This window comes from Accipiter gentilis, chromosome 1, assembly GCF_929443795.1.
Source record: "Accipiter gentilis chromosome 1, bAccGen1.1, whole genome shotgun sequence".
Classification (NCBI taxonomy): Eukaryota; Metazoa; Chordata; class Aves; order Accipitriformes; family Accipitridae; genus Astur; species Astur gentilis.
In genome coordinates, this window is record NC_064880.1 from 16,332,632 (window position 1) to 16,360,089 (window position 27,458).

At 40.6% G+C, this 27,458-nt stretch overlaps 1 protein-coding gene across 9 annotated transcripts in view; it reads left to right on the plus strand.

Moving 5' to 3' along the window:
* ERBB4 (erb-b2 receptor tyrosine kinase 4) overlaps positions 1–27,458 on the plus strand; it is a 645,972-nt gene that overhangs the window by 512,741 nt on the left and 105,773 nt on the right. For all 9 annotated transcript variants that reach the window (XM_049809033.1, XM_049809016.1, XM_049809051.1 and 6 more), the window contains exons 17-19: positions 2,834–2,966; positions 5,645–5,767; positions 7,232–7,330. In XM_049809033.1, coding sequence (XP_049664990.1) covers positions 2,834–2,966; positions 5,645–5,767; positions 7,232–7,330 — 355 coding nt within the window. The remainder of the gene's footprint in view (positions 1–2,833; positions 2,967–5,644; positions 5,768–7,231; positions 7,331–27,458) is intronic.

Below are 27,458 nucleotides of genomic sequence, written 5' to 3' on the forward strand. Positions count from 1 at the left end.
AGTGTGTTTAGATGGTACCTCCTGCAAATTTAGATATAATATGCAATTACAACATATTTCACATTAATGACTAAATGCTTGTTTGGTGAAGTTTTTGAAAATCATTTAATTTTTTTCAATTCACTACTAAAATTGATGAGGACTTTCTTTTAAAGTCAGTGAGAGTTGACATGACAGATCATAAAGATTCATTTTGAACCCCTGTACTCTATAACAATAAAAAGGCTGCAAAGAATGTTTAACTTCATTTTATTTTCTTCACTACTCATTATATCTCCTTTGGAACCATTTCCTTATTATGGTCTATCATGTAAATACCATTTGGATCATTTTTAGTGTAGACAGTACCATAAAACTCTAATTATTTATTTTGACAGCTGTTATGATAGTTATTAATACGCACTTCAAAGCCAAGAGCTCTCCTGCCTGTTTTGTCAGTCAGTGGTTTGATGGTGGTTGTTAAAAACTACATAATTGTTCATACAGCATTAAAAAAAAATAAAAATTCCTCTGCTCAAGACCATTAGTCAGTACTAGCTCCATAGAAGTCTTTTGATGTCCAGTGGTTTTCATAATTGCTTATTAAAGAGTTTCTTGCATCAGTAACATGGAAAGCACATGCAAATGAGGAGGAGTGTTGTTTTGGGTGGATATGCCAGGTCCTTTAATCCAAGCTCTGCACTCAAAAATTGGCAGAGTAACCAAGGGGATTAGAAAAGGCAATGTGTCTTAAGGCCAAACTAGATGAAGGAGGAGTGTCTCTGCCTGAGAAGTAGGTGGTACTGAACTTCTGTTTCCCAAACATCATAATCCATTTCATAGCCAGACAACATTCAGCTTCCTTTATTTGCAGTCTTTACGGTTTCCATCGCAAAGTCTTTGAACTATAATAGGCCCTACAGTTGTGTAATCTTAATGTGTTTTCCCTGGGCAAGCATGATAGTGGTGCTTTAAACATGGTGCTTTAATAACTGAATGTGGGAGTATGAGGCTTTGTCTCTGTTAACATGAAGCGAGTGACACAATAGGATTGGATCTGGAGGATGAAATAGGTAATGGTCTCAATGTCTAGGCTATGTTTGCTGCAAGGGATTTGTCTTTGGGTTAGCTCTAGTCCGATCCTGTGGACATTAATGCCAGTTAGAGGTTGGAGCACATTAGGTTCACTCCAGAAACTTAGCTTCTGGTTTGTATCTGAAATGAATCCAGGTTGCATGCTTTGAGACCTCTCTGAACCAAACTGCAGTAACAAGGGACAGTTAGGACAGTACAGAGATGGGCTTCAAAATGGTACTCAGTGGTACTGTAGACACACCTTAATATACCAAACCAGGTTACATGGCACTGCTTCCCACTGCTCTGCTTTGTGGTAGGACATAAAAAGAAGAATAAAGGGTCAGATAAATCAATTCACTATTTCTGTGGGAGACTGCTTTAAATTTTCAATAGCTGTGTGGTATATATTTATTAATAGGCCATAACGTGTCTTTCATCATCATTCAGAAGTAACCAAGGAAGGCTCTTAAAGCATAGCAGTGATATTTCCACAATCTTGAGAACAGTTAACTTATTTCCTGTAGTTACCAAGCAGTAGGTTCAGCACTATTTATACTCTGCAGTTGTCATGCTGTCTCTTTTTACCCATCTTTTCAGCTACTGTCCAGCCATTGTTAGAGGGATGTTAAATGCTGTGAGTGTGTTTATGTTGGTAAATTGTTGGTATGCTGTGAAAATGCCTAAACAAAGGTTTTGGTTGGGAGGCTGCTACCCACCCTTTAGAGATGGAGCAGGGAGAGAGAGAAAGAAAACTGAGTCAGAGCAACTGTTGCTTGACTTTTTTCTTCAGAGGGAGCCTGCTTCTCTCCACTGACTGTGTAGGCAGTCTCCAAATGTGGGCAACTAAGTCAGAGTGACTCTCCGAGACAACCTTTTTGGTTTGTGCTTGTGTAGCATCTACCATGATGCTAGCCTAGTATATCTTATCACTATGGAAAAACAAATTAGTAATTGTAGCTCATGCTGCTCAAGAGCCTGGAAAGCTGAAAGGAGTTATAGGAGTAGTGGGCGGACAACAGGTCTTGTGCAAAAGCTGAGCCTTGCTTGGCACTCTTCACAGAGTCTTTTAGCTCCAACACACCAGTCTTTTGGTCTGGGATTTGGCTGTGCTGAAAAGCCACAGCAAAACCAGATGGGTGCAACCATAACCCCTGACCAAAATGTTTGTGTGTAATAGTAATGAACCAGGAGTTCCAAGAGGGTGTGTGGTTCTAGTTATGAATTACATTGTTCAAATATAAATATCCTCTACTTGAGGAAGGTGTACGAGTATAATGCCTCCAGATTTGTCTATGAAACACCACGTTTGAAGTTGCCTCTCACTTCCTCCATATTCAGGAAGGCACATCATACTGGTAGTTTGGGAATTTTTCATTAGTTTGTTTTCCCCTAAATGCACAAGCCCATGAGTTAATCTAGATGGAACCAAAGAGTAAGCATAGTTAAAGCTCTTGCAGGAAAACTGCAGATACTTGTATCCTCATTTTGCCATTGCAGATTTGCGTTTGCCATCAAAGTGCATGTTGTGTCTCCTTGTCCACACGACTCCTCACATGTGCATGGCAGTTTGAAAAAAGTAGAATTGGTATATTGATTAAAACCAAGAAAAGTCATACCATATGTTAATGTGTTTCCCCTGACTTCCCATTTGGACTGACTTAGAAATTCTGGTGATAAGGCAGTTAATAAGCTTTCCAAGTGATTGTGTTTTATGTACCTAACCATTCTTTGATCTCTCACCCTACCTAAAAATAAAGTTTGTGATTCTGATTGCTAGAACCCCTTTGATTGCTGCGGGAGTTATTGGTGGCCTCTTCATCATCGTCATTGTGGGCCTGACATTTGCCGTGTATGTTCGGCGCAAAAGCATTAAAAAGAAGAGAGCATTGCGAAGATTCCTGGAGACTGAGGTGAGAGCGTGCTTCATCTCACAGAGTATTTGAAAAGATGTGCAGAGCCGTTCTGCTGTTATATTAAAGGTGTTCAGGTCTTCAATCCAGTTACCAGAGAGGTCTGTAGAAATCTTTTTGCTAACTTCTGCAGCACTAAGCTGATGGAATGAATGAAGCTATTTCAAGAAGCTACTTTTCTGTACATACGTAGATTCATGGCTTCTGAAGACCCAAAAAAGATCCATGTGATCATGAAGTCATGTTCCATAAGATGTTTGAACTTCCATCCTGCTTTCAATTGAGCTTCTATCCCAGTTCATCAGTACATTTAGCAGCTCTGATGCTTAAATATTACAGGTTTTCATCCAGTGCATACTGAGGTCAACTTTTAAGACTGAAGAAAGTTCCTTCAGCAAGCTCTGAAGCAAACTTAAGCTCATCAGGAATGCTTAAATGCTGAGACTGTCATTTAACTGTTGTTCCCTGTGCCTACATTGCCTTTATGGACCAGATTTTGTCAAAGCCTGTAGTCATGATCAGTAATAATAATGTATTTTATTAAACTGAGATACTTCCCAGAGCTTAACTAAATGAAGTTCGCAATTCTACTGGCAAAAATATGTAGTGGAGCTCTAGGAAAGAGTGTGGTGCCCACTCCATCCTGTTCTTTGAAATGCTGGTAGTGGAGGGGGCAATCTAGGAAGTATATTTAAACATAAAATTAAATCATTATCTGACAGCTATAGCAAAGGTGATTACTACCATCTCCTCAGTCATACACTTGAGACACTTTACAAGTGATGATATATTTAAATTAGGGTCCTCCTTTGTTAAGACAATAAAGCTTGGGAATAGTGATTCTTTGACAAGGCTTTGTTAACAATGCTGTATTCTGTTCTGTTCCAAGGGTCCTGCTCCCACTCATCTCCACTGTAGAGCCTGGGAGCAAATGATTTGCATATCCCCAGTCTGTTTGCCTAAGTATCTTTATGCTTGGCTAGAATTTGTGTTGCTTGTTAAATACTTTTCAGCTGTATAGAAAGCTTAACTATACTTGGTGCCTTTAAATACATAAATCTTGTTATTGCATCAGCCCCTACTTAAGCATAAATTATTTTAAGCAGGTAGTTTTCATTGTATTTGGGAGGTATTGTTTTTGAAGTCCAGCTCTCATTCTCCATTTGGTCAGATAAAAGCTGTGGCTGACAGTAGTTTCTGAGGGACCAAGGCCTCCTACTGAACCTGTGGGGAAGCTGTTGTCTTGGCTTAGAAACTGAAGATTAAATCATGAGCATCCTGAGATAAACACACAAGCAACTATCACTTCAGCTAAAGTCTCTGTTTCTATCTGGAGGCTGTAACAGACCTATTCCTTCTGTAGATCAGTCTCTGTAAAACTCTACAAGCACTTTTTTAGACCCCCACAATGCTTCCCCCTGCCGTACCTGTGTTGGTGGACTGTGGCACAAAAGCTGTTTTCACCTTTCACAAACTGAAAATACAGAAGTGTACTGCCAGTCTGTCGTCTACTTTTCTTTTACAGTGAACCTTCTTTCTTTCACTGTGTAAGTACTGGACATCTAAAGTGGGAAGGAGGAAAGAGAAATCACTGTAAAAATAGTAGAGCTCACAGATTATTTCTGTGATAACCTGACTTATTGCTGTTTGATTTTTATGTTTTCTTACCCCAATAATTTCCAGATACTGGTATTTTTACCTGAACAAAACTAATTAGTCTGGTCAACTAATTAAGTAGTTAATTAAGTCAACTAATTAAGTAGTTCATGATGCTCAAAGAGCCATAGAAGCGGTTCTCAAACTGCAGAGCATGGTGCATTAAGCCTTGTAAACAGACAACTTTGAAATGCTGCAGTGGTTTCAAACCAATCTGAGTAGGAGTAGCCCTGAATTATTTTCCTCATCCTGTAAAGGATCAGGCTATTTTTCATTGTTTAGAGTATTGTCCTTTTCATGTATTTTTAATTTATTTTTAAAGAAGCATTGTTTTTCTGGCAGAGACAGTATAACATTGAGATCTGAGAGCATTTTTAACTGAATGTGCCATTGTGGTTCATTTACAGTTTCTTGGGACATCTTGAGCAAATTGTTTAATTGTGCCTTTCTTGCAGTAAATTAGTGGCTGTTATAAAGTAGTGGTCTGCTATAAGATGTTTTCTCCTTAAAGCTGCCGTCCTGTGTGGTATAACAGAAGTTCGGAAAATAGTCCCTTCCCAAAACAGAATAAGAATGTGATGAGCCATTAAGTCAGGGCTATTAAAAAGAAATGTGGCCAACTCAAAAGACACTGAAATGGGCAAAAATAGAATATGGTGCACTGATAATAAATGCTGTATTTCTGTCATGTAGAAAATTTTTATACTGCCTCCATTAGCAAAAGTCCTTGGGTGCATTATTGTGACACCAATTCAATTTCCAGTTCGTAATTCCATCACGCAGTTCCTGGTGGAAATTATTACATGTTGAGTGAGGATTTTCTTTATCGGGTCTCTTGGTTCATAGCATTGCTCATTTGCTTTTGAAGGTGAGAAATCGCTCCACAGGTTGGCAGGTCACTGGTCAATAGATCCCACCACTGTCTTATTCCAGTATTTAGTTGGATTGGTTGTTTTCACTATAAACTTCTGATGGGTTTTCACATTATCACATATTTAAGACTGTTGGATTTTCCTTCATAGCTTGTGGAACCCTTGACTCCAAGTGGCACAGCACCCAATCAAGCACAGCTTCGTATCCTGAAGGAAACTGAGCTGAAACGAGTAAAGGTTCTTGGCTCCGGAGCCTTTGGAACTGTATACAAGGTAAGAGTCTTCACCATACAGCAGTGGTTTCCCTCATGTAACTTTTGAACCGTCAAGTTCTGCGTTGCAGCAAAGCACCCTGTATTGTGTGTGGGTTCGTGAGCCCTACTTATCTGGGAAACTCAGGATAGTGGAATTGTGTGGGAAGAGTGAATCTTCAGGCTCAAATGTTGACTTCAGTTTTAATCACACATGCAGTTATTATTTCTTGCTGAGAAAAGGAGTGTCAGCCACAATCATTCTTGCATGCAAGAGGACTACACAAGCTGGGCTGTCTTGATATTAAATGCAGCGTCAAAGTTTGTTCATTCTGTTGTTACATAATGGCTTTACAGTACACTTTTGGAAAGCTAGATAAACTTTGTCTCTCATTTCGCAAGTCACATGGATCTTGTAATAGCAATAATACCTTGTAAAACAATATTGTCATTAGCTAAACCATGATACTTTTTGTTTCTTCCATTGAAATAGAAAAGATGAGTTATGTCAATGCAGCCTGTAACAACCAGGATATAAGAGCAGAACCAACATGGGAAAAAAACCTTCCGTTAAAGATTAGGGTTTTTAAGATCTGTTGGTCATGTCTAAATCTCAAAGGCATGAAGTAGGGCTTAATGGGCAAGTCAAACCAATCACCCAGCCCTTTGGGAGCAACCCAAACCTGCCAAATCAAGGTGGTAGGTCAGAGCACTGAAGGAGGACAGATACTGCATCTGTCTTCAAACTGGGGAGGAGATGGAGGAAGTAGAGACCAGGTCACTACAGCTACAAGGTCATGGGAATACATTTTTGAATAATCAGTTTGAATATACTTAGACAGTAATAAAGTAGTAGAGATGGGTACCATGAGGTTGCCAAGAATACAGCAATAGTCAAGAAGGATGGAAAAGTAGCCTGGGAGACACACAGCTTGTGAATTTTAATTTTAAAGTTTACTCTTTAGCCATCTAAGCTTTTAATTCTCAGATATCAATTAATTAGAGAAATAGCCCCTAAATATATTGTTCTTAGAATGTCCTGTCCCTGCATGAGAGCATGACCTGGTGATAATCAGTTTTGAGAATTTCCTGATCGCTTCAGTGAGTTCAGTATCGGAATCCAGAGAGAAAATCCAGATTTTTTGTTTAATTTTATCAGAATCAATAGTCAATGGAAAAAGTATGCGCATCACTGACGTGCTGACATTACTCTAGAAACCTGGCTGTGGACAGGAAAATCAAGGGGGCCTGATGAGGACATTTACTGGTACAAAAATCTTTCATTTTACCTAAGAGTTTACTTCTGGTGTAAGAATTAGTTTTGTAGGTTTTTTTATTATTTTATAGCTGTTTGTATTCTCAGTTCTGAGGTTCATAACTGATCTGCATAATGTGACAGAATGCATCAGAAAGAACTGTAACTCTGCATGAAGTTTTTATAATTGTTGTCTTATTAGTCTTATGTCACTTTTTCTTCTTTTTCTAGGGTATTTGGGTCCCCGAAGGAGAAACCGTAAAGATTCCTGTGGCCATTAAGATCCTTAATGAGACCACTGGTCCAAAAGCCAATGTGGAGTTCATGGATGTAAGTAAGAGATGATCACTGTCTTTGAGTTTTGGTGGGGGTGTGTCTTTCTGTAGTCCACAGAGATTGTAAAGAGGAGTTTCTGCCAGTTTCCTTTCCTTATATTTAAATAGTAGAAGGAGGCTTGTACACAGGACCAGTATTGTGCTGATGTTCAGCAAGTGCTACAGTATCATGTCCCTAGAACCACTCAGCTATTGAGATTTTCTGTGTAGGCCATTTGCCTCCTTCCCTTAGTCTTTGACAAGCTGTCTCAGTATTAATGCATATCCATAGCATTCTCTATTGCAGCAATGTTCAAACAAACAAAGAAAACCAACCAACCAAGGTTACACCTAAGCTGCGGGTAGGTCAGTGCTGCTTCTCTGAAGCTATAGAGCTAGGCAGATGTATATGAGGCAATGCTCTGCCCTGTTTAGTTTATTGCATGTAGATCATTCCAGAACCATAAGTACTGGGGCTACCAGGGTAATGCCGGTCTCATGGTAATGAAGGGCTGGGGTTTTCACTGTGCAGATGTCACAGACCCTTAAGATGCTTGGAGTTTTCTTATAAATGGTCTTCCCATCAGTGGAAGGCTGAAACTCCTCTATCTCATGTGCCAGATTATTTTATCTTTCCATGGCAGAGCAACTAGAGATGACAGAGAAGGAGTTGTAGGGGAGCATCTTACCACATATGTGAGTCTCAGCTGGTGCAGACCTCACAGGAACAGAAATTTAGCCTCAGCTCTTTTCTGCTTCAGCGTTCCTGAGAACTAAGCACTGAGAATCTGGGAGCTGTCAGCAGCAGCAAAGCATAACAGGGAGGGGAAAATAAAATGTGCTGGATATTAAAAGCTGGTTTGCTTTACTAATCTGAAATATTGTTGAGAGGTCAAGATTGTAATTTTCATGAATGTTCTATGTTCACAGATACTATGCACTCTGTCAATATCAAGCCTTCTTGACCCTGTGAATGTGTATGTCCTATTCAGTGACAATTTTTGACAAATCACAGAAATTTGCACTTTTTTGTAAATCCCTCTTGTGAACTTGAAAATTACATAGGAGTTTTAAGTCTTGAAGAGTTGTTCAGTGTATAGGCTTAATTTGGTTAGCATTAATGAGACTGGAAACCACAAGGAGAATGTACTCTCGTTATATAGGCTATTCTTCCATCTAGAAATGAATAGAAATGTACAGTTATGGATTTAGCTGTTTCAGACAAACTATCATCTGTGAGTTCTTAGACAATTGATCGAAGGCTGTATAGGTGAAGGGATTTCCTGTGCTTTTTACAGAGAACTGCACATTTATGTAGATGACATTCAGTAATCATTGTGCACAACTAAATTAAAAAAAGGACGTTTTGGCCCTGTTCAAAAGGAATTAATTGCACTAAAGGGATAAAGAGTATTAAATGTTTGCTTAATGAACAAAATAATGGTCAAGAGTATTGTTAATGGTAGAGCTGGAGAAAGAGGAGAGCTGGTATTCAGCACGCTTTTGAAGTCAACGTGCAGGGAGTGCAAGGACACTGAATGCAACCTGCGCTCCATGTCTGATGCCGGCAGTCAGTGATGTAGATTCCAGCCTCAAAATGAGGGAATTGTCAGTGGAACAGAGCAACTTGCACCAGCTTAGGATCTGACCCCTGATCTAATAGAGAAATAGTAGTAATATCTCCTTCTTTGATATTGATTAACCTTAAAGCACTCTACAAAGAAAGCATAAGGTCCTGGTTAAAAGACAGACCTACTTGTCTGACGTTTCATAGCATCAGCTGACTTAATTCACCGGACCACATTTCCTTCCAGTGTATGCATCATAACATCTGATAAATGGCTCAGAAATTATGAAGGTTTTTTGGAAACTCTGGAGATTTTAACTATAAGGTACAGCCACACTAGGAAAGGTTTCTCTTTAAATTAACAGTTTCTCATGAGTCTCTGACCCAGTGGTAACAAGATGAGAGAAAAGTTAAAGTTATTTTTAGTCCTAGAGGTTAATAATAACCTTAAACGTTATTTTTAATCATAATAAAAAAAATTGCACTCCATCATTAGTTGATATAAGTGACAATAAGGAGAAAAAAGATGTTTTGTATCAATGCTGCATTTGATATATGTACAGTGGTCTGTAACATCCTTTGCTGTACAGCATTGTTGAAGATTTAATTTCATTCTTTTGAAACAATTGCTCATGCAATCATACAGACATTCCTGCCTTCCTCACCTCTTAACCCAGTCATTTATTTCCTGCAACAAGCCACATTTTTAAAGAGAATGACCTAGGCATTGTTTATGGTTTTAGTGTGACCACTCCTCTGTCCCAGAAAGGACATAGTTTTCAACTTTTTAAAATTTTATGCTATTATGAGGAGATAACTTAATTATCTTTCATTGAAGAGTAAGTTATAGTAGAAAAATGTGTTTTACTCATTCTCACTCCAAGGCTTTGGTCAGTATAACTGTCTGGATAAAACTCGATACTGTTTACTGGTGTTATTTTATGAGGAAAATTTAAGTGTACATATGAAAGCAAAATGTATCAGTTGTGATTTCAGTAAACAGAGTATTATGAGTAGTTGTTGGTTAAAAGCAGTTGTATCAGACTTTTTAAAGGCATATAGGTGGCTAAGTGCCATTATGAACATAGTAGGGGTTAACTCTTAAATAAGTGTCTGACATGTTGGTTGTGAATGGGAAGAGGAGGTTAGTGGGAAGGATTTGTCATTATATGAGTCACACCCTTGACTTTTGGAGTTTTGTACTTGTCAAGTACAGGTGTGCTTTTGTCAGCAAGTACTTCTTCCTGGATTGTGTATGTCCTTGTACTTGCAAGTAAAACTTAGCATTCCTTTTAGAGATGCTCTAGAAATGTAAAGCCTCTTGTAAACAGCAGTTTGTGTACAGAGAGAGTACTTGGGACATTTCAGTGTCTACAGAAATAGCTAGTACAGATATTAGTGGCATTGTCCATAAAGTCTGGTTAAAACTTCTAATGTTGGCAGAATTTAAGTCTAAAAGTGATCTGTGAGCTGCTGAAATTCTGCTAAATGTTATGCTAAAAGAGTAAAGAACAACAATTTGGCTACTAGGCTGTCATTTCAGCACCTTGAACACCCACTAATGGATCTGTAATGGCTATAATGATATAATGCATGATGTTAGAACCTGCTATGGCCAAACACTTTCCACCCTTCTCCCATCAGGGGATGATGCATTGGCCATCACCAAAAAGTACATCCCCTATTTGGAATTTTTCTTTGAGGAGTTGCAGCAGAGTCTACTTGTTGGGCTTTCTCCACACATTCCCAGCTGGCTCTCTTTCTTTTACTCTGCTCCCTGCTTTCTTACATAGTTTTATCACTGCAGTAGTCTGTGTCGTCTGTTACAGCAGTGCAAGCTGATGTCTAGTAAGTAACCCATAGCAACTTCTCCAGGGCAGAAGCAGAATGTACATGTGGACTTCTATGGATTTGTTTTCACCGTGCAGAGGTTATTGCTACTGTTTTGTAAAATGTAGGTTTACCTTTTTTCCACATATTTCTAAATACATATTATCTCTGGAATAATTTCAAAGTCTAAAGAATTTCCCTTTGGGTGTTGAAATGGTTAGGTGCTTAAGTTGTGGGGCATAGTTTCTCCTCCCTGTTTGGCTGGTCACACTTCATCATCCCCAGAAGGGGGCTGGAATTTGATTCAGAGTGCAGGCATTCTTGCTACTGGTCTGCAGTCTGGGAAAACTTGCAGCTTGCAAGCGTGGCTGGGAGGGGAGTCACCAGCTGACACAGAGGGTATCAGGAGAGAAGGATATCCTACTCCTCACCCTAAGCCTGGTAAAAGAATACATGAGGGTCCTGAGTGTTCAGGAGGAAAGAGGGGCTTGTTGTGAGGAAAAAAGGCAAATATGCAGCTAAGAGGCTACTTGATAGTAGAACAGGGACTTCTAATTTCACTTGTGAAAACAATTTCCCCTCCTCAGCCTCAAATGATTTGACTGTTATGATTGTCTGATAAGTCAAGTAGCCATTGGCCTGACAGGTGCTTTAACATTAAACCAGATGCTTGACTGATAATGTAATCCATTCTAAAGTCATGCTGCAGTTGGAAAGCATAGCAAACCATCTTTGAGGCTAAAAAAATTATATTTAAACTAACTTGTTGTGGGGAAACAGACAATTGATGAGGGCCTTTCCTCTCTAGCCTCTAAGCCTGATGTTTCCAGGAAGTAATCCTGTGAGCTGTGATTCTGTCCAGGGTTTTGATCCACTTACAAGTTTAATCTGTCCTCTCTGAATTTAAATGCTCTATTATCTGTTAGAAAATAATTAGAGGCTGCAAGCACAAGTCTGCATACACAGAGTTCCTTGGGAGTCCCTGAGCTCATTGAGATGAAGACAGTTTGACTGATGGTGGTCAGCTGATATTGGGCCAGAAGCTAATAATAGAAAGCAGTGCTGCTTAGCTAGGTGAGAAAGTTAACTTGGGAAAAATTAAAATGAAGGGTTTGGGATTTATGGTTGGAAATAAATTTCCTGTTCTCATTTGTTTCCTGGTAAGAGAGCTTCAGAGGTAGTTGGTTCCTTTTATGGTTTTATAATTAAGATCTAGGGGGCTTCTTGACTTCACCTGGACTTACTGTAGTTCCCTGCTGTCTCTCAGAGCAGCATTCAGTGTGCAAGAGAGCATTTGTCAAGCGAAGTGTAAAGGTAATAAGTGACAATGACCTCCACCAGGCATGCAGCAAACAAATTAAAGCTGCATACAGGGGGCTGATACCCACATCTTTTCTTTATGTCTGGCCTAATTAACTAAATTAATAAAGCAGTCAAATGTCTTGTACTGCAAAAAGGAGAAACAGTTTTTCCTAAATTATAAGCCCATCTTATAATAAAGACAGGTCCTCAAGACATATGAAACTTATCTTTGGCTCAGGGTTTCAAGAGGAAAAAAATCATGTAGATGACTAGCAAAAAAGAACTTTATCTCCTGTTCAGCTGAAAACCCAGAGATCTTGATAGGTCTAGATGATTTCTTTGTTTCTTCAGGTACGTCTAGATGCCGTTGTGGAAAGTACACTGGAGATACAGCTAACTAGTCAGGCAGGGAAAGTGAGAGAAGATTTACCTTTTCTTGGTTTCCACCACTGGCGTTAGACATAGGAAAGTTTTAAGCTGAAGCTTTTGGGTTCCTTCCCTGGCCCACGACAGCTTTCATAGAGCCCTTGGGGTTCCCTGTGGACACACTCTGTAATGTACAGTTTCTCAGTTGATACAGATGCATTTACACCAAGTCTCCTTGTAAGATCCTGCCTTATATGACTATGTAGGTGACTGGAGAAATATTTTTGTCTGTCTCTTAAATTATTTTTAATTCCTTGTGTACATCTCATGCTACCTAGCCAAGTGTTTGACACAGTCCATGTAGATGCTTCTGAAAGTCTGAAAAGACATTACTACCAACAGTAGCTGGATAGTACATCCAGGCACCCCACAATCATTTCACTGACTGCACAGCTGCTTGGGAAATACAACCAAGTTAATCTTGAACCTTGGTTTACAGGGCAGCTTTAGGATCAAATTAAATCCTTTATGGCAGCAGTGAGACATTTTTCCTTATCTTCTTCTGCTGTCATTTATGTAAACATCCTCCTTTTCAACTGGTATAAGGGATCTCTGTAAGAACAGCTGATAATGAACAGCAGTGTTGCTGCGCTGCCTGGCAGTGTGCTTCAGCTGTGATTCAAACAGGTTTTCACTCTGTCATGTTAAGTTGCTGGGGGTGGGAGGCAAGGGGTGACCGAACTCATCTGATTGTAGACTCCCTTTTGTGCAGTCTCCCCTCTGCTTCCCACTTACGCACACTCTAAGTATAGCCACTTAGGAGGGGGAACTGTTTGCCTGTCAGTTCCAGGCACAGAAGCTCACTGTGATTGCAATTACAATTTCCAACTTGTCCAGAGATGCCAGAAATCAAGCTGTCCTGGAGAACTCTGCATACCATGCACAAGTCCCAAGAGCGATCAGCCTCTACAGAAGCTGGAAATCTGAAGCTTAACTGCCTTTAGTCATCTGCAGATTGCCTGTGTTTCAAGGCCACATTTTTGTTATTTCCATCTTAAGTAATAATTTTCTGTTTAAATGTTTACTTACTCCAGTAATATTTCCTTCCATAGTATGCAAAGATAAGATGTGTGTGTATGTGCAGGCGGGTGTTAATTTTCCATATGCAAGAGCAGGTGGCTGTATGGAGAAAGTATACCCACAGCAAGGATGAAGTGCAAGCACAGACAGACAAGCTAGGCTGTTTGGAAACAACATAACGTAACACTCTAATGGGAAAATACAGTGAGGGAAAGAGTTTGCCTATTACTGGTGATGGGGGAAATTTGAGCCCTATTGAAATCAATGGGAGCTATGTATTTGTCAGTGAATTCAGCAGGGCCAGGACTTCACCTCTGGAGTGACCCATCCAAGAAGTCTGCCACAGGTTTAAGGGAGAATCAAAAGCTTTAGTGAGTGACTGACATTATGAGTTATTCCTAAATGAGTTAGGAAGTATGTTGAGAAGCTTTTTGTTAATGGCAATAGCAGAAGTCCTTATTTAAAGTTTGTATTGCATTATGACTTGGAAACCCTGCATAAGGTTGGGTAAATCTCTGAGCAGGGAGAAGATCAGGAAGGAGTGTTAGTTTATTCACTGGGAAACATAGCTGTGGATTAATTGAAACTATTAGAAATTCTAATCAAATTCAAGAAGTAGTTTTGGCTGTAAAGTGTGTGTATATGAAGGAAACATTTTGAACTGATGTCTTATATTATGATTTCTTTTTAAAGGTATGAGATACAGCAATAACATGGTTGATACTTGTTGCTTTGGAGTGTAGGTTTGAGCTTGGTTACTGAAACATGAATTCAGTTATTTGCTTATCTGTATGTATTACTGTTCTGAAGGTCATGATCTCATAGTTGACACTGTTTTATCAGGACACAGTAGAAGAGAGCTTTTTGAAAAAGTGTTTAGAAATTGAACAGGCAAAGGATGGGAATACCAAAAAAAAATAATAAAAAGGCAGAGAAGTGGTGCTATGAGTATCAAAAGTGGTACGCAGTAGTTTAATTAGGAGACTTAATCAGAAGCTCTTGGGATTTCTATTTCCATGATGGGTTTTCTGTTGCTTACAGTACCCTGGGTCTCTAGTTCTTGGCATTGTGCTGTATGTTGCCACCCTTTACTATATGTTAGATCTGGACCTGAGCCAGAATGCTCTCCTCCAGATTCGTATTTTCCAAGAACTTACTTTGTATCAGTATGTGGGCTTTTAGGAGAACAATCTTATGCGCTTCAGTAAAAATTTCTACTGGATACCGTAAGGCCATGATATTGGGGACCAGCCTTACAGTATGATAGTGCCTGCAGGTGCTGGTCTTTTCATCTGCACCACCAGTGGATGGTGTGATTTAAGGCAGAGGGGAAGATGTTATCTGTGCAGGAACAGATCTTGCTGGAGTGGTAGGCTACAGCTGGTAGACTTGTAATTACACACACAAGAAACAGCCTTCCTTAAATATCAAAAAAGTGATTGGGAATACTGGAATTCTTTGCGGAGTCTTTCTGAAGTTCAGATGCAAAGTGCAGAAATAAAACTGACAAAACTTGGCCAAATGGCAGATAAGATTACTGAATAATGCTTGATATCTTATGAGAAGAAACTGACACAGATATCCTGTTTTAAAGCAGACTTCGGCACCGAGAACTGGGCAACTAGTGCTGACTTACTGCTAAAGAAACTGAAAGCCTGTATCTAAGAAACTTCCTATTGCTTTGCATTTTTTTTCTTTGTGCCTCCAGCTCACATTAGCAATATAAAATAGGCACTTGTTAATGTTTCAGTTCCTAAAGGGCAATGTGTATGACAGAATGTTGTCATGCTGATAAAAAAATGCAAGTTTTTATGGGACCTCTGTTAATAAAACAGAGGTACTGTTTCCACAGGCTTAACTGTAATGCATCCCAAACAAGCCATCACTAGTTTGAGGTTAATGGTGAATCTAATGAGGTTTGAGGAAAAGACTGAAGAAGAAATGTCTTGATACTTAAGTCAGAAGAGCTGACTGTAAAATTGCATGTATATGCTGGCTAATAATTTTTGAAGTACACTTGCCTGTGATTAGTTCAGTGCCAGATGGGTAGGCTATTACATCTTAGATTTTTCGTGAAAGCAGGCTGATGGGGGGCTATGTGTGAGCTCCAGCACGTGCTGCAACTCACAGATCAGTAACAATGAAGAAAGTGAGCAAGTGCAGAGGGCCCTGGAGGATCAATGCATTGTATTTGTCATACTTGTTTTTATACTGCCAAAGTGCCAAGTCAACTTAAAGTTAAAGGAGAACAAGGTTTTCTGTGTTGTAGTGAGAAAAAAAAAATCCAACACCATTTATACATACAAATACTCACACTGTGTCCATTTTTGATAGTAATGTAAGGGTATAGAAGCTCAGGCTTACAGGAGCTGAACTTGAAGTATCACTGGCAAAATAAAATTTATCCTCAAGATATTGTAGTTTGGAATACTTCTCCCTTATTGCTTTGTTGCAGATAACGCTTCAAAAATTGTTTTCCATGTCTCAGTGCTGATCCAGACACCTATGATACATCAGCAACTGTCATAGATTTATAAAAATGAAATAATTAACATCTGTTCATATTAATATTCTACGTATTATCTACAAGTGATAGTCAGCTGTCCCTTTCGTTGCTTGTCACATAGTTGTAATGGAAGAAAAAAGATAGGGGAATCTGGTACATGACTGGCTTGCTGATAATCTTTGTAATATTCTGCCAATACCTTTTAGACTTCAGTGCAATAATTACGATAAACAGATAGAGGTGAGGTCACAGTGTGGCTGGCACTCCACAAAGCAGTAATTGCTGGTTTGAAATGCTTAGTCCTTCGATACTGAAACTGTAGTTCCAAAATGAAAAGATTTTGCAGAGTAATATTTTCCATATTAACTTTGGTGTTGTTTCTCGTTCTCATATATGGCATCTCTTGGGCCTGCTAAGATCAGAAAACCTTTGTGCGGTGAAAACATGGTGAGCTTGTCCCTGCCCTGAAAGGCTTTCAATTAAGATAAACACGAGATAAAGGGTAGAGGAATGATTATTATTATACCCATTTATCGATGGGATTCTGTGAATTGCAACACAGATCTCATAACATGTAAGCAAATCATTTAATGTTGTTTTATCAATTTTTATGTTTAATTACATTCTGGTTTTAAATTGGCTTGGAATGTTTACTTAGAAAAGCATATACTATATGAGGTTTGTTTTCAGACAAAGCTGCTTTATCTACTTAGCCACTGAGAATGTGTCTAAACTGTTCTTAAACATCTCTTGTTATCAGTCAGTGCTTTCCCAAAGTCAGGTATTTTAAAGAAGCTGGATGACACTTGATATAAGGTAAATTGTGTATCAGCAAGAGAAGAGAGAGAATCAGTTTTCTTACCTCTTAGTTACTTAAAACGTGATAACAATTGTATCCTGAAGGTTTCTGCTTTATATAGAATATCAGGTTTTTAATTACATAGACAAATATGCATTGTACAAAATAGAATTATGTAGGTTTCAGATGGACCAGGGCCTGTTGTTATCTTAATGCTTCACATGACAATTATATAAAAATGTTTACAAAAATATTCAAGTAGATTTTTGAGCTATGTTGACAAATTGCAGCTGCATTACATTTGCTCAATATGAGCTTCAAAGGCATTCATTGATCGACTTGCATAGGTAAATTCTGTGATACAGAGCAGTACCAATGCAAAGGTAGGAAATGGCTGAGGTACAGTCAAATAAGAGTTTATCTGATGGAAATGTAAGACCTCAGTAAAGTAGGAGAATGTAGAACAGGGACTAGCTATGGGTGGTTCCCCAGGCTTCAATTTACTGAGTGGAGGTACTATCAGTAGATAGGCAACGCCAAGGTTGAATCTATTTGGAAACCTCCTCCGGTGTCGAGGAAGCTTTTATTGTCTAGGCAGTGCCATTTGATGGAGTTCAGTGGGATGATTCGCATATGCATGTAAAAGCAGAATATAGCTGTTTGTATGTTTTCTGAAGCCAAGCAAATTGTTTGTTTGTTTGTTTAAATGAAGTATTGTTGGTTTAGGTCAGAGGCCAGAGTCACCTGCTAAAAATACAAGTCCTCTGAGAAGTTATTTTAGTAATGAAAGTTTGGAAAGAAATGGCGTTTGAAATGAGGAAAGAAAGTGAGTTTCCTTGGTGAAATATTTTCGTGGCAAAACCTGAACAAATATTTCTTGGTAAAATATATGAACTTGCTGGAATGAAATGGAAGAGAGTTTCTTCTGAAGCTTTTCAATGGGAGATAAATTCCAGTGAATTCCTCAGCTAGAAGATGTTTTAGAAATATGATAGTGATTGAAATACCTGTTTTGTCATTTTCTGAATGAACTCTGGTGGATTTCTGTTTTGCAGTCATTGGTTGTTTCAAAACTCAGACTGTGTTTATTAGACAGGAATGTTGTCAAAGCTAAATTTGAATATTAAACAATTTTCACATGTGATTAAGTTGTGGACAGCAGAGAGGAGGAGTGGGAGGACTGGGCAATTTTTTCTTTAGCTGAGTAAAGAATGGGAAATTTTCCAGTGCTAGGTCTTTCCAGAGGATCTGAATGCTGTGTCCTACCTGATTTTAAGCAGTGGGGAGATGCTTCTGGTTCCTCTGTGACTAATCTCTACAAGGTGTGAGCACAATTTACGTTCTTGACAGTACTGTCATTCACATGAGAACAGACATCCAAGTGAAATTCGAGACTACCAAAGGTTATTGATGTCAGTCTTTATATGACAGCTCAGTAAGCTCTCAAAGTGTCCTAGAGCTCCAGAAAGTGCCTTAAACCACATTGTGTCACCATATAAATGTTTCTAGCTCAACTAAAACTTGCAGATCAGCCCTCTGGTGGAGTTGGTGTTGAAAAAGTGAGTGGCACTCACTGTTCCATGTGGACATAAAAAGTGCCACACAAAGAGAGCATTTTCTTACCATGTAATTTCCTTATGTAGCCCAGTCATGAAAGACACGATACTGTACAGAGATGTATGTCTCACTCCCCTGCCTGTAAAAATGAGACAAAATTCCAGGTCACTTTCAAATTCACATTGGCTTGCCCATAGCTGGTGTAACTGATAGCTGTTTTCTCCTTTTCTACATAGTGATGGCACAATCTCAATGTGCCATCTTTATCTACTTCCAAAACGTCCTCTCAGTGAATGCTCTGGTAAGGCCTCCAGTGATGTATAACAGCTTGCTGTGGCTTTGGCATTTCACTGGCACAGAAGTCCAATGAGGATAACCAAAGAAATGGCAACTTGGTGTCACTTTGAGCTTCATGTGCCTCTTGGAGGCACAGCATATTCTTTGATACTCGTAAGATGTCATACTGTGGTAGTGTAGGTCTTTAAAAACAACTTTTAAAAAATCAAAACATAAATGCATGCAACAAGGAATAGATAGGATGGATTAATTATATGTAACTCTACTTCTGTTTTATAAATGTCATCCCAAATAGTTAATTGTGTTGGTTAGAAAGGCTGATGGTGTAACAGCTATGGATACCTTTTCCTGATTTTTATGAAATGTCAACCCCTTGACTACTGATCTTAGAAGTAACATGCAAAATAGGTGCTAGCTGTCAAAAGTCTCTACAGTGTGGATGGGGTTACTGCTTTATAATCAGGGTGCACATTGGCTGTGCTTCAGATCTGAAAGCAAGTGTGCTCTTTTTGTGGCACATCCATAGAGCTGCTGTGAATATGTCTCTAGCACTAACTTTGGCACAGCGGTAGTGCCTCGGGGTTCCAGGTTTTCTAATTGTGCTTCCTTTGCCTGAAGTTTCCCTGGTGGTGTCACTTAAGAGATTTTTTCACTTTCTTTCCTAGACAGCTGCAAGGTGCGGCTGGCTGTTGAAAAGCAGATTCACCCATCAGCCTTGTCACAGTTTGCTGTAGGAAATGCTAGGAAAAGAGGTTTGGGTTTTGACTTGTAGAGTCCTTTCAGTTGAAGAGTCCTTTGGAAATTCTGGGTCTGTGATACCATGCCATCATACTAGCATAGTTAAATGTTCTTGGGATTGTAATAATTCACAAAAGAGGATGAAAGTGTAACATAAATTATTATTTTGCCCTATTCATGCCACTCTCAAATTATGGATTACTTATAAAGTAGGCATTCCCTCCTGCAGTACTGCAAGTTTAAGTGGTGTTTGCCTATAACTTTATGTTCTTGGCTTCTATACTTTAGTGAGATCCTGTCTTTATAAGGGTGTCTACACAGCCACAAATACAAACTAATAAATGCAGTGATATTTATTGATTTGACCAAGGTTTTTGTATGGATAACGGATAACTGACCGCTCTTTCATGCAAGTTTGTTCTTGGAGTTGTTTGGCTTGTCCTGACAGAAGTCTGGACCTGAACATGGACACACATTGAAGATCAGACATAGTATTTGATGTGGGGGTTATTGCAGATGTCAAGATTTTATCAACATGACAAAAAGATTCATTATTATTATATTATATTTTTTATATACATATGTATTACCCTGACCGTAGGACATGCTCAAATCTTATGAAAGTTTAGGGAGGGATATGAAACCCTATGATGAAAGCATAGGACAAGCTGCCAGTCTTAAGGTTTATAAGAACACCACCCACTCCCCCCACCCCAAAACATATCTATAGACAGACAGGCCAAGGATGTAAGCTACTTTTGCTTTCCTTCACATTGACTTCCTAAATTCTGGCCACTTTTCAGAGCCAGGTTACTGAACTGGGTGGGCATCATCCCAGGGGTGGCCATGGCAGGGAGTGGAGGAGCTGTTCTGGCTCACAGCTGGTTGCAGCCAAGTCCCCTCACAGCTGCTCGCTCGCCTCCACCCACCCCACCGGGAACAGGGAGAAAATAGGATGAACAGAAGACTCCTGGGTCAAAATAAGGATAGTGAAATCACTTTGCAATTGCTGTCACAGGCAAAACAGACTCGACTTGGGGAATTTAACTTAATTTACTGCCAATTAACATAAATATTTAATAGCTGATTCAGTGTTAGGAAACAACAACAATCCACATTAAAACATTTGTGGAAAAAACCCACCTTTCCTCCCCCTTTACCCCAGCCCAACTCCAGTCAGCTCTCCTCCCAGCTGGTTGCTGCCTGCGGCAGTGTGGGCTGGCTGGAGTGGGCTGCGTCTGGTTTGGGCAGCCCCAGCCTCTTACCCCAGGGGCCTCCCCTGCAGCACCCCTGCTACCACAGCCCTGCCATTCACACCCAGCACACCCAATACCTGCTGTTCTAGGAGCGTCCTAAAGCCAGGCGGTAACTACCCAGCGGCAGGGGAAAGGACCACATTGCTGGGTGCAGAAGAACTCGGCCAGGATCGAGGTTCTGCTGTGGCAGGTGAAGCGCAGGGCAGAGCCCGGCCTTGCAGCAGTCGGGAGAGGCGATGAAGTGCACAGAAGATGGGAGCTGTATGAATTTTGGTGGTGGCAGTGATTTTCTTTCAAGCGTTTTTTTTGAAGAAGCTTTTAATTTTAATTTTATCTTTGGGAGAAGAGTAGGTTAACAGCATGTAAAAAGAAAGAACAAAGAAAGTAGAGAAGAAAAGGGTGAAGGAAGAACTGTAGAAACTCAGGACAAAACAGCAGGCAGAGTAATGTTGAAAGGAAGAAAGCACTGTAACACAGGTAATGTGTGGCAGCTTTTGATGACTTTGTGGTTCACTGATGCCAGCTTGGTCAAAAAAAATAAATAATCTAACAGTGAACCAAACAGTCCAATGAAACTTTTTTGTTCAAATATCATCATCCTTTTGCAGTACTTGAATCCTGAGTGTGATGCTCTTAGGCGGCTGAATATAGATGAGGGCAACATGGAGATGAGTCTGGTTTGAATTCTCAATTGTGAGAGATTAAATACCTGGGTTATGGGCAAAATGTATCTTTGATTAAAACAACTCTTAATGTTGATAGTACACTTGATTAAATTAGGTTTCAATCTGATGCTATCCATTTAAATGGGTCCTGAAGGAGGAAGGAGCTTTGAGTGTGTGATTATAAAGTCAAGATTTTCAGTGATACTAGAAAATTTCAAAGCAGTGTCCTAAGACTCTTCAGAAAAGAGTGAGAACTTGATTTTTTTTTCCCTCTATCCCTTATTCTTGAGAACTTGCTATCACTCATATTAAATCAAAAATCAAAGCAATAACTCCCTCCTCCTGAAAGGAATCTGCAGCTAAGGCTGAAAATATTTGTAAGCTGGTCAGTGGTAAGGTCTGTTTACTCTCATGTTCAAATAATTCTGAAATGATTGCTTTTTTAGACTGTATGTTTAAAACTTCAAACATTTTTGCTAGTTACACCAAAATAGTAGGAAACAAATCACTTTTGACAGACTATTCTGAAATAATGATGCGTGTCACAAACTCTAAGTAAAACATTTGTCAGAATAACACAATATTTTTTACAAAGAGGTGTGCACACTGTTAAAGCACTTACTGCAACAGGGGATGGCCAGTCTGAAACCCACTGTTACCTCACACTGTTAGAGCTTTCAATAGACACATTTCTGATTGCTGAGGTCCTGAACTCTTGGCCACTTACCCTTAAAGGTGAACTGAAAATGGGCTAGATTTTGATTTCTCATCACCAGAATCTATGTTTTCAGGCCAGGTTCACAGAAGGGCTGGTGGGAGTTATCCCCTGACTGGATGTTTGATAGAAAATCTTCACTTAGATTTTGCAGTAGAGGTCTGTTCCTTTAGACTTGAGATTCTTCCTCAGCTGTCTAACATGGGTTCTGATGAATTGGGAGATTTAATTGGTACAAAGTCAGCAGGAAGAACTAAGATGCATATGGTGTTCTACAAAATGTATCTTGTACACTTTCAAACATTTAAGCATGTGCGTAACTCTAAGCACTTGAGCCCTGTTGGAGTCAGCATGGTTGCCCATGCCCTCAGTGTTTGTAGGACAGGGATCACAGTACCACTTCTTTTAATAATTTATTTGTTTTATGTTGCTCCAAAATATATATTGAGCCAGATTTGCTGTTATAAGCACATTAAGGTATCTATTCGTGCGTGAATAGGACCTACTGCTTCTCTAAGGTAGGCATGGAATATTTGACCCAGCAGTCTGTAAGTGTCACCTTCAAGAGGGAGAGCTTTCAAATCCCTGAATTGTGCTAGTTTCAAGTAAGTGTTTGGAGGAGTGTGGGGCATTTCTCCCATGCATTTGAATCACATGGGGCAATTGCATGCATTTGAATTCAGTGTCAACAATGCAGGCTGTGCCTCTGCAGCATTGAGTCAGTGAAACTACATACCCCCTCTGCTGTGTGCACGTGCTGTGACAAGCAAAGGAGTCTCAGAGTGTATGCCTCCTCTGAGAAATGCAGCACATTTAAAGACACATACCACCTCCAGAAAAGGCTGTGCACCTGTTTAGCAATGCCTCAGCCAGAGACCAGCTCTGCTCCCGGGCAATGGAGAGCACATTACTCTAGTGTTATACCGTGCCTTGCTCATCACCAGGCTGCAGCCTGGATGCAGGGTGGGGCACTGACCTGGAGCCAGCTTCTCCCAATGACGCTAGCTTGGTGTATTGGTTTTGTGTGGCAAGGTTTTGGTAGCGGGGGGGAGGTTACAGGGGTGGCTTCTGTAAGAAGCTGCTGGAAGCTTCCCCTGTGTTCGAGAGAGAGCCCGTACCAGCCGGCTCTAAGACAGACCCGCCGCCGGCCAAGGCCGAGCCAATCAGTGATAGTGGTAACACCTCTGTGATAACATTTTTAAGAAGGAAAAAAAAGTTGGGACAGGGAGAAACAGCCGCCGGAGAGAGGAGTGAGAACATGTAAGAGAAACAAGCCTGCGGACACCAAGGTCAGCGCAGAAGGAGGGGGAGGAGATGCTCCAGGCGCCAGAGCGAAGATTCCCCTGCAGCCCTTGGTGAAGACCATGGTGAGGCAGGCTGTCCCCCTACAGTCCAGGGAGGTCCACGGTGGAGCAGATATCCACCTGCAGCCCGTGGAGGACCCCACGCTGGAGCAGGTGGGTTCCTGAAGGAGGCTGTGACCCCATGGGAACCCCGCGCTGGAGCAGGTTCCTGGCAGGACCTGCGGATCTGTGGAGAGAGGAGCCCACGGAGCAGGTTTTCTGGCAGGACTTGTGACCCTGTGGGGGACTCACGCTGGAGCAGTGTGCTCCTGAAGGACTGCACACCATGGAAAGGACCCATGCTGGAGCAGTTCGTGAAGAACTGCAGCCCGTGGGAATGGCCCACGTTGGAGGAGTTCGTGGAGGACTGTCTCCCGTGGGTGGGACCCCACGCTGGAGCAGGGGAAGAGTGTGATGAGCCCTCGCCTTGAGGAGGTGAAGCAGCAGAAAATAACGTGTGACAACCATAAACCCCATCCCTGTCCCCCCTGTGCCGCTGGGGGGGCTTAGTGGTGAAATCCGGGAGTGAAGTTGTGCCCGGGAAGAAGGGAGGGGTGGTGGGAAGGTGTTCCGAGATTTCGTTTTATTTCATTACCTTGCTCTGGTTGATTTGTAATAAATTGATTTAATTTTCCTAAATTGAGTCTGTTTTGCCCGTGACAGTAATTAGTGAATGATCTCTCCTGTCCTTACCTCGACCCGCAAGCTTTTTGTTATATTTTTCTCTCCCCTGTCCAGCTGAGGATGGGGGAGTGATAGAACGGCTTTGGTGGGCACCTGGTGTTCAGCCAGGGTCAACCCATCTCACTTGGTCAGAACCAAGTGAGCAGTACTTGCCTGATGCACTTTCCATCACATTTGTGCATGAGAGACCACAGTGTGTGGTCCCTGCTGTGGATATTTTACTTTATTTTATTTTATTTTTCATTCTTAGTTTTTACCCGAGAAAGTTTTGGGTGTAGTGGCATACCTGGCAGCTGGATTTCCAGAACTTTCTGAAGGAATAAGTTAATATCACCATTTAATGGTGCAGCACACTTGTACTCCAGTCTAAGTATGCACCCAATGGACCTCTGGTCAAGCTCCTCATTGGAAACTGAACTCAAAAAAGCTCAAATCTCTTATGTCCAAAAGAGTTAAAGTCCAAAACCACGCATTCAAAGCCTGTAGTCTCTTTAGTCATAAGAATTTGTCCTGGCTCTGAGGAAACACATGTTAACAATACTCATACTGTTATCTTCTCTGGTCACATACAGCTTCCTTAACATGGCTTCCTAAAGGAAAACAAGCACGGGGAGTTTCAAGGAGATGGTGGTTAGTGCAAAACTCTAGTTAACATTGCCCATTAGACTTCTTAATAACAGGCCCTTGATTTAGACCTCTAGTTGTTTCTTGCTGTGCCAGCCAAACTCAGTGTTTCTACAAAGAAAAAGTGATTGTTCTTGTGAATGTGCATATAGGATTTGGACCTGAATGTGCACTGTTGCACTTCTGTGCAACAACCACTGATGAACCTTTACCTACTCTAAGTATTCATCTTGCTTTATGCTTGGAGTATGGATGTGGATGTCTAGAAAGATTTTTTTAAAAAAATAGCTTTCTTCATTTGCTCTTGAGTCCTTCTTCAGTGAGAAGTTGAGAGAATTTGTTGCATGTAACCTAGGTGTTGTCACTGTCTCTCAGGAGGGTGCAGTGACAGAAACTTGTTTCATCACAGGACATGGCTTATGCTACCATAGTCACATGAGCTAAGTTAAAGCATGTAGCTCACTCCTGCCGTAGTAACCTCAGGGTTGAATGTGCCCTTGCAGCATTCAAGTGTTGTTCACTGTGTTACACAGCAGCAAAATTGGTTATAGAAGCTGTTGCCCAGTCCCAAATAAGACTTTTGCCTGAAAGTGCCCTGTTAAATGTGTCTGCTCCTAATGACTGCGAAACAGTTCCTGGAAAAACAGCTGTGGAAGTTTATGCTGTTACTGTCCTCCCTCTGTTTGCTACTGTCCCGCTGTGGGACTCTGATATCCTTTGTTCGTCCCTATAGCTGCATCTCTCATTCATTTTCAGAAATGGCTGAGACATTTCAACAGAAGCTTTCCAGAGAGTATCTGCCCAAGTGGTGAAAAATTGCAGCCCAAGGGTTGAAAGTATAGCAGTGCTGTAAAGCAACTGAAAAATGGCATCTTGCATAGGAAGTACAGGGAAAATATAATATGGGTATCATTGTCATACAATAAATGTGGGCAAGTATGTTGTTGAGTACATAGGTTGTGCCGTCTCTCAGCTTAAGTAATAGCGCAGACTGCACAGGCTAAGTCGGCTATAACCTAGAAAATTTGTAAGACCTAGCAGACAAACAAAAGGCATTGAAAATATGTTCGACTGTATTTGGATCTGGCCTGAAGCAGGTCAGACATGCATTCCAGACAGGTGTTTGGCCTAGCCATTAGAAGCAGTTGTAAAACTAATGTAAAAAGCAGTGTATTCACTGTAGTATCTCTCCTGTTACTACAGCCCAGCTTGTGCTTTCAGAAAAATGCGCAGCACAGTATGAAGTCAGCTTTTAAGTACATTTATTTACTCAACAATGATTAGGAAAAACAGGTGGATTGTTCTTTTCTGGCTTCTTTTGTTTTGTTTTGTTTGAGGACATTTTATGGCAAGAACAGTTAGAAGCAGAAGGTTGGGAAACCAAATATTTTTCAGACTGTCGCTGCTTGCTGAACTCTTTATCAGGTGTATATGTTCATCTGGCTTAACTGGAGCAGTAAAATTTACCCTGGGCTTGCTGAATTGGGGCAGCAGATCTGTGATACTTCTCTGGAACAGACAGCACATTTCTCCTTCACTGGCTCTGAGACACAGCACATGTATGTGCTGTGCTGGAAGGGGACATTGGCTACCTATGGGAGAGTTTCTCCTGGTGCTCTGTGTGGTAGCGCCATTGGCACTCAGGAAGTTCATGTGTTAAAGAGCAAGCCTTCAGAAGGATTATCTTTTCCTCTCTGCCAGATACTTACATCTGCTATAAGGAGATAATCAATATTGCTTCAAATGCTAATTCTCTTGTTAGATGAAGTCTTCAGCAGTAAGAAGATCAGGTTATCAAGCACTGCATTAGGAGGTGCTGGGATCCACCATGTGGTACAGGACTCTTAATGACACAACCTGTTAATGTGTTTCAGAACCTCCATAAGCAGCAGAGAGAAGGTCTCTTGACCGATTCTGATGTTCAGATTTCCTTTAGAGCATGGTTTTGGACTCAGCAGGGTGATGGCTTGCTGTCAGTTCTGCCCTGTTCCAGGACCCCAACAGTCTCAGGAGTTGCCTGCGTGCAATCTCTAGCCTCTCAGGAACACTCTGGCCAGGAATGCTTGACCACATACTGAACTGGTATACTAATTAACGAGGACATGTGCTGGAAGAGAGTTGTGTCCTGGACCACTCTAGGTCGAGAATAAATTTTCAAATGGACATAAGTATGGCATTATTTTACTGCCAGTGGCACATGCACCTTGCTGAGTCCACTGGTTTACAAAGTAAATGGTCAGAGAAACAAAACCGGTATCAAAGCATGCTCTTCAGGGACCATGATGCTGGCTAATATTTATCTTCAGTTGCAATTGTTAGCAATAACACATCGAAGTAGGAAAGGGAGAAGTTAAATGCCATCTTATAAGATGTGCTGTAGGTGTTACTCAGAGCACCCTTTCTTGTCACAGTCCTGAGAATTGTTTTTTCTTCCTCATCCTGGAAGGCTGAAATGCAAATCCTGCTTTAGCTGGATTTTGAGTTACTTTTCAGAAACAGCAGTCAAATTAAAGGCATTTCAAACATGACTGCAGAGTATGGATAGATCAGGAAGTAGTTTTAGGTGGGATTTTCAAAGCCATCTAAGGAATGAAGGTGACTTAAGTGACCTGTGAGAAGTGAGTGACTAGTTCCCTTCATCATCTGTGTTGACAAAGTGCTTTTAGCCTGGATGTAACTATGCATTGTATTATTACAGTGATGGTCAGCTCTTACAACTTAAATAAGCTCTACCTGTCTAAGCCTGTTTTGGCAATCTAACGGCAGGTGCTCTGAGGGCTTCTTCTGGCCTCTCGCTGTGCGTTAGCAATTGCAC